The 12,130-nt window shown below is 39.4% G+C and overlaps 1 protein-coding gene across 2 annotated transcripts in view; it reads right to left on the reverse strand.

Annotated features, from left to right (window-relative positions):
• Window positions 1-12,130, reverse strand: part of LOC121651244 (nucleolar protein 4-like) — a 128,334-nt gene that overhangs the window by 90,154 nt on the left and 26,050 nt on the right. For both annotated transcript variants that reach the window (XM_042003265.1, XM_042003264.1), the window contains exons 3-5: window positions 8,769-8,915; window positions 5,430-5,541; window positions 202-305 (exon numbers count right to left, since the gene is read on the reverse strand). In XM_042003265.1, coding sequence (XP_041859199.1) covers window positions 202-305; window positions 5,430-5,541; window positions 8,769-8,915 — 363 coding nt within the window. The remainder of the gene's footprint in view (window positions 1-201; window positions 306-5,429; window positions 5,542-8,768; window positions 8,916-12,130) is intronic.

Genomic DNA, 12,130 nt, shown 5'->3' on the forward strand with positions numbered 1-12,130 from the left:
GAGGGTAAAAATGTGTGTTATTTTTGTTGTTTTTAACATGCATAGGTAAGGACTAGGGGTGTGACCGAGTTAGGATTAGTTTTGAGCCACATGATACTGTTTCTTTCCACAGTCTGTCATAAAAACTTGTTGAATGTGCAAAAGAGTCTACTGGTTTAAAACAGAGGTACACCAAGGTGGACTAGAGATGACCTCACGCACCTTATTGATCATGAACTGCAGCTTCATCTGCTTCATGTAGGTTGTGGTAAGAGGCAGGTTGTAGTCGATCACGTCTGACACCAGAGAACTCGGTCTGTCGTTTTCTAGGGGGAAGGCAAGAAAATTTCATTCAAACATTTGTTTTTCACATTTGCAAATAATAATATTTCTCCATATACACTAATGTAAAATAGAAAGTACACCATCAGTGTTTACATGCCAGGACATAAAACAGCCACCTGGCTCTCATCACATCTAAAAACCCGTCAAATAAAAGCTTAACTGAACAAAATATCACATCATATTATTATTTATCTGATAATGACGCCAAAATGCAGAAGTAGTGTGTGAAAAACTAAGAAGAAGCCATGATTAAATAACTTGTAGATTTATTTAAATTGTTTAGCTGTCATGATTTTATCAGGAAAATGACTCATACCCAATATGAATAGACTTGGACAATTCACATTGCCTGTAATAGGATGTGCTTCTTGTTTCCTCTTAAACATTTTTCTTTATAAAGGCCAAAGAAGCACGCAATCTGTTTATTTAGATTAAAAAATCTTGTAGACTACAATAAATTAAATATTTAAACCTGCTTAACTTGTTATAATCTTCTAAAAATTTGATTCTGTCCTTTGTTGTTTGCTTCTTGCTTTGCTGGAGGGTCTTCTCAGTAATGTTTTGTCTGAAAGCCAACACCAGAGGGCACTGTAGAGCTGGAAGTAGACAGCCAGCGAGGAGTAGGTGAGGGGGGACCAATCTACTCAAAATATTTTTCCCATTGTCTTTTTCATATTCACAACAAAATATTTTAACTGCTTTAAAATGCACTAAATTTTCTTTTTCTTTCCTTCTTTTCTGTCAGCAGTTTGTTTACCGACTCCATAAAGAAAGGATGTCCAACATGGGTCCTGGAGGGTTAAAATCCTGAAAGCTTTAGATGTTCCCCTGCCCCAACTCACCTGATTCAAATGAAAGGAATCTCCTCAACCAGTTTATCTGAGTCAGGTGTGCAAGAAACATCTAACAACCTGCAGGACAGCAGCCTTTGACAAACAGAACTGGACATATCGTCCACAAAGGAATTGTCAATGATCTGAAGCATCTAGTGAATGAACGTGGACACGGAGCAAAGGATCAGTGTGGCGTTGGAAGCCTTGTAGGGAAAATATTATCATGGACAGAGGAAACCAAAATAAGGGAACATAAAAAATGAAAACAAGGAACATATCAGATCTCTGTATCTATAATATATAGCTGATCATACAAAGCTGATCTGCTGACGCCACATAAGCCACCAAGACTGGGGTCTGGGTCCAGTTTGTGTTTCATCAGATCCTGATGTCTGGAAAACCTGAAGTCTGATCCAGACCAAAGTTCTGGTAGATTGGGTCTGGAAACTTTTTTATTTGATTTTACGACAGAGTTATGATTATGACACTGATGATGATGATCATGGTTATGAAAATTATGATACTGACGTCAATAAAGATGGTGACAACAATGACAACGATGAAGATGCTGATGATGATGCTGATGACAATCATGGTGGTGATAATGACGATGAAGATGGTAATGAAGATGGTGATAATTTTGAAGACAATGACATTGATGAAGCTGCTGATGATGATGTTGACGGTAACAATGACAACGATGAAGATGCTGATGATGATGCTGATGACAATCATGGTGGTGATAATGACGATGAAGATGGTAATGAAGATGGTGATAATTTTGAAGACAATGACATTGATGAAGCTGCTGATGATGATGTTGACGGTAACAATGACAACGATGAAGATGCTGATGATGATGCTGATGACAATCATGGTGGTGATAATGACGATGAAGATGGTAATGAAGATGGTGATAATTTTGAAGACAATGACATTGATGAAGCTGCTGATGATGATGTTGACGACGATAATGACAATGATGAAGATGGTGATGATAATGATGTTGACGACAATGACGGTGGTGTTGTTGATGATGATGATGATGGTGAAGATAATGACAATGATGGCGTTAAACATGATGATGCAAAAGCAATTCTAGGGGGAGGGGCCAGGGGGCCCAGGACCACCCCTGTGACCAACCCAGTTCTGATTGGTTCCCAAACTTAATGAGCTACCAAAGTAGAAATATATTTTATGTAATGTATGTTATTATTTATTAATTAACTTTATTATTAATAGTTGTGTCCTTTTTATGTTTTTGTTGCTCTATATAAATGCTTTCGGTTGCTCTTATACAATTTATAAAGTGTTAAATAAAGTTAAACTGAATACTGTTGTGAAATTTAAATATGCTTTTTTTTGTTATTAATAGCAAAAAGTGACATGTTACAGCTTCGTATGTTCAATAGAGCCTATTTTATACACACGGGTAACTAATATGTTAAATATATGCCGACGTGGGATGGGAGTAGGGGGGTATGAAGGTAACCTAACAACAGAGGCACACTTCAGTCAATATTCCAGCAGCTACAAAAACAACTGAACTTTGATTGGTTTGATTATTGTCTGTGTGTTTACTCAGCAATATAATAAATGTTTAACCCCTCAATGCCTGAATCTATTTGCAATTATATAAAAACTAAATAAATACAGAAACAAAAATTCTGGAAAATAACAAAAAGAAAAATATGAAATAATATAAAGTACAATTTAATATTAAATAAATCAATAATTAATAAATAAAGATAAATAATAAATAAATAAATGAAAATAAATACATAAATATGAGTCAATAAAACCAAATAAATGAAAACAATAAATTAGTTGGACTTGAGAGCTCAAAGAGGTTTTTTAGGGTTTCCAGTGACATTAACAGCAATGCTGCAGGACACCGCTGGAAGTGTCCTGGAACAACAACGATCCTGACGATGATTATGATTGTTTGTTTATATTTATTTATTTTTTCTAACAAAAAGACTCCGTCCCCCCACCCTCTACACACTGTCTGCTATCTGTATCAGTTAAACAAGCCCCCCGTCCACACTGATTAATTGCATTTAATAATTCACAACTGAACTTTAGCAAAATACACTCAGCATAGCGATAAAGGGGATGAGGTCAAGTGCATGTGTTTGTGCAAGTGTATATGTGTGTGTGTGTGTGTGTGTGTGTGTGTGTGTGTGTGTGTGTGTGTGTGTGTGTGTGTGTGTGTGTGTGTGTGTGTGTGTGCGCGAGCGCTAGGGAGGCTGAACCCCCACAGTGTCGAAAGGCAATTAACTGCTCCCTCTCTGAGCAGCAAAGCGCAACACACACCGTTTCACTGCCATAATGACTGCATGTGTGTGTGTGTGTGTGTGTGTGTGTTTGCGCACAGATTATTAAATATTCTAATTAAATAATTTATCTTCTAACATTTTGTCTTTTTTAAACAGAGATATTGTCCATGAGATGGACCAACTGTGTTAGAAAATACTCATCATGTTCATGTCCTCCCTCTGGATTAACATTACACATCTTTGTACTTCAGATATTCCCATCTTTAATTTTCCTCTCTCCATCTTTTCCTTCCAAATTTAAGATTTCTCCCGCCAGCCCCAAAGCCACAACGCTGTCTCCTTCCTTCTCCTGAGACTCTGGAAAATGAGTGTTTCCTGAACCATTGTCTTTGTTAAAAGCCATTAATTAGGCAAATTAAAAAGAGAGAGAGGGGACACAGCAATAATTCCTTTATCTAATGAGGGATGAGAAGAAAGAAAATGAGAGGAGGGATAGATGGGGAGCAGAGGAAAGACAAGATGACAGAGAAGAAGAAGGGGTGAAGGAATATACTGATGGGACAGGAGAAAGTGGGAGTGATGAGGGAGAAGGATTCAAAGATGGTGGGTGAGAAGCTCAAAGGGAGAAATGGAAATAAGGGATGAAGAAACTGGAGGGAGTGGGAGGACGGGTGCAGAGAAGAGGAATGGGGGTGTGGAGCAGGGATGTATGGATGCTGGCGGCAAAACAGACAACATTGAAAAAAAAAAATGAAAAATTCAGATGTATTTGCATCCAGACCCCAGTTCCCCAAAAGCTGGAACGCTGTGTAAAAAGCAAATAAAAGCAAAATTCAATGATTTCCAAATCTCATCATCCCATATCTTACTCCCAATAGAACATGAGCAACATATCAGATGTTAAAATCAAAACATGGTACAAATAAAAAACAACTGCAGAAGCATCCGATAACTAATTAGGTTAACTGGTAACAGGTCACTAACATGACTGGGTGTAAAAGGAGCATTTCAGAGAGGCAAGGATGGACCGAGGTTCACCAAACTGAGACAAGCTGGCTCTAAAAATTATGGAACAGTTTCTGAAAAATGTTACTCAACATAAAATTATGAAGACTTTGAAAATCACACCATCTTTAATGTATAATATTAAAAGATTAAGAGAATAAGGAGGAATCTCTGTACATATATGTCCTCTTAGACGTAAATAAAAGAAGCAGACAGCAAAGCTAAATATTCAAAACCATCTAGGATATCTCTTAAGGTGGGAACGCAGTGTAGCAGGAAACAGTTTGAGGGGGGACCTTTTCACTGCTGCACCATTAAACCAGCAGCAGAGAGCTGAAGGGTTAAACAGGAGATTTACAGTGAACGGAAACGGTCCGCCTCTCTGAACAGAGTCTGGGAGGCTGTGAGTGTCAACAGATCAAGAAACTGCCGGACTCCATGAACAGACAGTGTGTGGCTGTTATTGATAAGAAGGTTGGCTGTATTGGACACTAATTAATTTTTTTTCTCTCTTTCAAATGTCAGAAATGTTCATTTGTAAACTGATTTTTTTTCTTATTATTATTCTCACTTTATCAGATGAAAATAACAAAGTGAGAGGAAAATTATCATTTTTCCTTTTTTCCTAGTTGCATTATAATTCTGCACACACAGATATTCTAAGACTCACTGTTACTTTCTTAAATACTCAGAATTGAAGTTTGTTAACTTCTGGGTTGACTGAGAGCAGCTGTACTTGTTCAAAAATAAAACTATTCCTGAAACATCCAACTCCTCTGATTGTGGTGTGAACAGTGTGAAGTAGACAAATGGAATTAACGTGCAGACATTCATTGTTCACCTTCTGTTAGAATAAATATGCATAAAGGTGATCTTGATGAATGACCTCAGCATCATTTAAAAGTTCCTGATTTGGAACATTAAGCTCACGCTGAGTTGAACCACAATCGCTGACTGGAGGACATGTTCTGCTGTGTTGTGTCGGTACCTTTGGACTCCTGTCCTGTGGTAGTGATGTGCATCCTCTTCTGACATTCTCCACAGCTCATCAGGAAACGAGTCACCGCCTCTCTGGGCAGGAAGGCATACGTCTCTGCTATCTGAGACAGATGTCGACAAGAATACAAGAAAAAGGCCATTCAGTTGGTATGATGAAGAAAAAATAAATAAATAGACACATCACAGTGTTGACAAGGTAATAAAGTACAGGAGCATTAACCCTTAAAACTCCATTGGATCAACAGAATCCTCAAGCAGTCGCCTATGTAGTCAAAAATTTCTCAGAAACGGCAGTGGATAACTCTGTGGGGTGAATTGTGATGGATAGATCACCCTTTAGGTCAGGGCTACTCAGTTTGGTCCTACGAGGGTCACAGTCCAGTAAGTTTTTCCAGTATCCTGCTCCAACACACCTGCTTCAAATTAGTGAGTCATTGTGCAGAACTTGATAGGTTGTTAGATCCATTAATTTGATTCAGGTGTGCTGAAGCAGAAATACACTGAAAATCTGCCAGATTGGAGCCCTCATGGAATACACACACACACACACACACACACACACACACACACACACATATATATACACACATATTTAAGGGATAATGCCCAACGAGGTGTCCATTATCATAAATTAATGGACAACGCAGAGGCGTGAACCGTCCAACATTAATTTATGATAATGGACACCTCGAAGGGCATTATCCTGCTTATACCATGGTCACTTACGAAAGAAAAAAATATTAAATAAATTATCAATCTTGTTTTTTCTACCGTTAAAGTCATAAGTTTTTCACAAGAAGCAGCTGGGTGGACTATTTCAGGAAAGGTAATCAAGACAGAAGGACAGGCGACGACCTATTTAAAATTAAATGCAACATTGCTGTTGATCGTGACATTTCATAAAGATACTGACATGTCCATAGTGGCGTTTGAAGGACGGAGGTTTAACGTTTGTGGACCCTGACCACCGCTGGTTGGGACGTTGCGGGACAACAAAATGTTGCTCCATTCTCGTCTCTCTTGGACTGACGGAGCCCAATAAGCCTGCGCCTGCTTAAAGCACGTCACAGTCATGATCTAGTGCAGGGCTACTCAATTCGCTCCTACGAGGGCTGCAATCCAGCAGGTTTTCCATGTATCCCTGCACCAACACACCTGAGTCAAATTAATGAGTCATTGTGTAGAACCTGATTGGCTGTTAGAGCCACCTAATTTGACTCAGGTGTGTTGGTGCAGGGATACATGGAAAACCTGCTGGATTGCGGCCCTCGTAGGACCGAATTGAGTAGCCCTTATCTAGTGTGTCTGCAGCCCGGTGTCTGAGTTTCTGTTGCCATGGTTACTCAACTACCGTTTAGTCAGCGCAATAATTTACAACAATAAGTCTATTTGACTGGAACTTCTTTTATAGGTGTCCATTATCACTTTTTATTGGACACCCTCCAGCCAATCAGAATCGAGTATTCACCCAGACCATGTTATAAATATATATATAGTAAATCCACAATGAGGGATCCATGATAACACCATTATTTATCACAGCTCACTACTACTACTATGTTGCAAATAGACCTCTTATTTGACCTGGATATTATGACGAAGACACTTCCTGTCAAACTTTCCACCAATCACAGAGCTTAAATTGACAGTTTTAGCGATATTGCAGAACATCGGTCTCCAATGTGGGAGACCAGAGTTTGATTCCCCCAGGGGATGAATATTAACACCTTCCATTTGGGTCCTTAGGCATTACCTTTAACGCTACTGCCTAACCATTGTATGTCACTTTTGGATAAAAGCTAAATGACTGTGATATAATGTAATAATATTGTCCAATCAGGAGCAGCCAAAGATCAACAAGTGTGCAGAAAGTTCTATGTCTGCCAGCTTCCAGCCTCTCACATTTCTCCCAGTATGTAACCTGTAAGGTTTTCCTGGTCTATAGCTCTCCTACCAAATAAAAAAGAAAAAAAAAATCACCACTAAAAGAAAACTTAGTTTCAGTCAACATTAAAATGCCAAATTTGACTGAAAAAATACTGAACACAAAATATTTTGGTTCAATGACAGCTTGTATGTAAACAGTCTTCATCATCAGACAAAGACCACATCTAACAAATAAGTTATTCAGACACTGATATCTTCTGTTGTGATGTATTGCCCCGACTGTTTTCCATATTGTTTCTATGAATTGTTTGAAATGAAGGATTTACCATCACATGATTCTTCCTTTCACCTAAAAGTTGAACTTCCCAGACTTTCTGTGAGTAATGAAGTGATAAGTGGTGACTTAGTGGGGGCTGTTAGGGTTCTTGAGCAGTACACCTGTTTGTGAAGAGACTATTTATAGAATAGAATAGAATAGAATAGAATACAATAGAATATTATAGAATAGAATAGAGTAGAATAGAGTAGAAGATACTTTATTGTGTTTATTGTGTATGTAGCAACTGCCCGTACAGACAATAAACAATTACATTCCGACAATAAATATATGTATATGAAACCCTCATGACACGTCCAATAAAAGATTAAGTGTAATAATAAAGAACAAAAAAAAATCATTTTTAACAGCACCTGCTTCTTTTTTCTTTGTTATTTAATTTCTAATCCTTAAAAAAAATAAAAACAAGTCCTGCTTCGGGCTGCATGGTGAGCTGATGAACACCATTGCCTCACAGCAAGAGTGTTTGAGCCAGGATTAGTGGTTTTTTGTCTCTTTGGGCTGGCCCTGCGATGGGATGGCAACCTGTCCATGATGTACCCAACCTCTAGCCTAGTAGCTGCTGGGATAGGCCCGAGCCCTGTGAGACTCTGCACTGCAATAACTGTGTATAGAAATTAGATGGATAGACAGCTCCTGCTTCAATAATCATAAGCTAAAAGACTAAATTAACAAGTGAAAAAGATCCAAATAGGATCAGAATAATGTAATTTGGATGAAATGTGTCTCATCTGTGACTGGGGGGGCTGTGCTACCACAATGCCAGCATAAGAGGGCGATGTCGGAAGATGAACAGACAGAGCTACTGGAACTGAACAGGTTGTTTCAACAGTCATCCAACTGCTTATTTTGTCTGACCAATAAATAATATACAGATTAACATAAAATATAAATACATTAAGAAAATGAGAAACAGGCAAATCTTTGACTTCTTTTCTTATAAATAACTAAAATAACTAAAAATATGTTTGTTTCTGATCTCAAGCTGAAACTTGGCAAGCGTGACATTTAGACAGGAGCGCTTTAAGAGGAAAGACAGAAAAAGAAACAGACATCAGAGGTTATTAAACAGACTATAAACCCCACAGGCTGTAATATACTCACAGCTTTGTAGGTTTTCTTCTGGCCAGCGTGTTTTGGTGTTTTTCCTGGATCTGTGCCAATCTCAACATGCATGGCATAGATGATGTCGAAGAAATCCTCCACCACCGCTACACGTTTCAAGTCACCTCCCGATACTCCATCCACACACTGTAAAGTAAGGAAGGAAAAACTTGCTTTAATTTAAATTTACAGACAGATAGGAGACATGGTGATAATGTCACATGCAGACCGGGAAGTACATTTTTAGGTGAACATTACACACAGGATGTACAGATAATAACTTAATTCATCCTGACAGATTTGTGCTTGAAAGACCAGAAAAACACTGATAACCCTTTAACGGCATGCATATCATATTTGATACGTAGAGTTTATGAGACCTATTGCATCACTTTATGGTAAAAGCTTTGCTGAAACTCTATCGTATAAACATGGTGCTGTTGCTGCTTTGCTCTTACTTCCCAATCACACAGGAAGAGATGATTTTTTTAAACCAATCAAACGAATTCCAGCGTGTCCAGTTCCACTCTTCGGGTCAGATCAGTAAAGCCCTGTTTCCATTAACGGGTGTGGGTCCGGGCAGTTTGGGACGGGATGCATTTCTTTGTGTTTCCACTCTAATATCCGACCCAACTCATATTACTATTTTGGGATCTTTCTGTTGGGGTACCAATCTAACTGAACTGACCCAAAAGGGTGGAGCTTGACACACTGCAATTTAAAAAAACTATCATTTCCCGTGCAACCTGGCATAAAAACAAAACAATTTAGTGAAACATGTTATTTTTTTATTTATTAAATCTCTGTTTAAAATTGCGTTTCGAAGCACCGCCAAGAAGAAAAAAAACTGCTGGATGACACCATCATCTTCCTTTGTTTCTGAGTTGTGTTTTGGTTCTGCTTTGGGGAGGCGTTGCACTGCAATGGCGTCATGCTGCTAGATAGCTGAGGCATCTATTGCTATCCGGCAGGTAAGGTTACGTTTGGCTGTGGAAACGCAACGAAATTACAGTTTACAAACCATATCTGCACCCTAACTGCCCTCACCCAGCCCGCTGGTGGAAATAAAACTTAAGACTGGGACCACAGTGGAAGGCTCCTAAAAAAGTTGGGCAGCTCGGATCAGTTATTCTGGTACCCTTCCCAGGTTTAGTCTGCGGAAACACACACAAAAGAATAAGAATGCGTTCTGACCCATCCCATACTGAGCTGAACCCCTCGGTGGAAACAGGGCTTTAGCGAGGACTCAAGCAGCAGCATCCTGGACAGTAATCTAGTCTACCAAAGATAGATGCATAAATCCTACTGAGACATCAGTCCTTTAATCCTTCAGATGTTCTTTAAATGATGCTGAAATTCAGGTGTAAGTCCATGACAACTCCCAGGTTTCTTGGTTGCTGGTTTTTTTACATCACTGTTTGAAGCTGAGTGCTGACATTTAATCTTCCTTCACTGGCTCCAAAGACTATTATAATTTTATCTTCATTTAACTGTAAAAAGTTCAGGCACATCCAGTGTTTTATTTGATCAATGCATATGTTCAGTGTTTGGATTGAACTATAGCCTCCTGGTGAGCTATAAGGAGATGAATGTGATGGGTATGTGGATAGGTGGAGGGAACTTTGCATGGGGACATGTCATCATTACTATGAAGTGATGTTCCCAGAGCAACCTTCACCAGATATCAAGCTTCTAATGAAAAGTCAATGAACTAAAGCCTTCACACATGCACACACACACACACACATGAGAATAGGACACTATCTCTTGACCCATTACCTCGCTCTCTGTCATTACCACCACCCCCTCCACCCCCCTTCATCTCAAAGTGCAGGTAATAAGCATTGCTATGGCAACCATTTGCAGCTGAACACAGAGGAGATGTTTCTAATGTCCACCCTTTCAACTTCCTCCACCCATCCCCATTATTATTACAACTGCAGGAGAGGAGAAAGGAGCAGGCAGAAGGAGGGGAAGGAAGACAAAATGATAGTGGGGTTGTAACTGGGATGCTGAGGAAAGACAAGACACAACGAAGGGAATATAGTGGATGGTGTTAAGACCAGGTTTATGGAAATAATAATTAGGGGTAAAATACCCTTCTGAAATAATTATGCTGCAAGCAAACTTTTTTATACAATTTCTTCTTTAATCATCTATTTTTTCTATACTTAGACATGTATGGTGGGCAATTACTAGATGTTTTCCTCACCTGCAATGCGTTACCAAACCACATCTCCAGGATGAAACAATTACCTCTCTTGATCTTTGACACAGGCAGCTCAAGAAATACAGTTTTATGAAAACTATAGCAGCTATTTTGGAATGCTCAGATGATAATGAGGTAGTGTTGGTCGGTGTATCACACTGTTTTTTTATTAGTGTTATGATATGAATTTGTCTTAAACCACAAACACTTGTTTTAAATAGACTAAACACTGGGAACATGGTGCAACAGGAAACTGTATGAGGGGGGACCTTTTTCACTGCTGCACCACTAAACATGCAGCAGAGCAGCTGGGAGATGTTGAGTGGTAAAAATGGAAAAAGTTTAAGTTGAACATGATGACACAGAAAAAAGGAGCTGTATCTGTTGTCTGGAGAAACTCGGCTCCAGACTTCCAGTTGCCGACCACTGCCTTAGGTCATACTTTGTTCCCAAGATCTATGTTCAGTGTATAAATTATAGTGAACTTCAGGAAAAAAACGCAGAACAGAACAGACCCCGTGTTTCATAAAGGGGTCTGCGTGGAGAGGGCTCGCATCTTTAAGTTCCTGGGAACCCTCATCTCAGACAACCTCTTATGATCCGCCAACACAGCAGCAACAATAAAAACGTAAGAGCAAAGACTCCATTTCCTGAGGGTGCTAAGGAAAAATAACCTGGAGAGGAAGCACCTTGTGGCCTTTCACCGGGCAGCCATTGAGAGCATCTTGACCTACAAAGCCTCTGTCTGCTATGCTAGCTGCTCAGCCACTGATGAAAAAGCTCTGCAGAGGGTAGTGAAGCCAGCTCAAAAAATAATCGGCTGCCCTCTTTGGAGTACATCGCCACCTCCCGCTACACCTGTGAAGCCAGGAAAATCACCAAGGACTCCGCACACCCCAGCATCCACATGTTTCACCTGCTGCCCTCTGGCAGGCGCTACAGGTCTGTCAAGGTGCGCACCTCCAGACTCAAAAACATTTTCTTCCCTACGGCCATCAGCATTTTGAATTCATACGAGCCCTAACCTACTCCTGCCTATTCCCTAAATATTATTCCACTACACACAGTATCAGCTCCTGTGTATATACCTCAGTCCTTTTATAAAGCTAATGCTACCACCATTCACCATGGTGCAATATGTGTATGTTTTTAT

Source organism: Melanotaenia boesemani, chromosome 13, assembly GCF_017639745.1.
Source record: "Melanotaenia boesemani isolate fMelBoe1 chromosome 13, fMelBoe1.pri, whole genome shotgun sequence".
NCBI lineage: Eukaryota > Metazoa > Chordata > Actinopteri > Atheriniformes > Melanotaeniidae > Melanotaenia > Melanotaenia boesemani.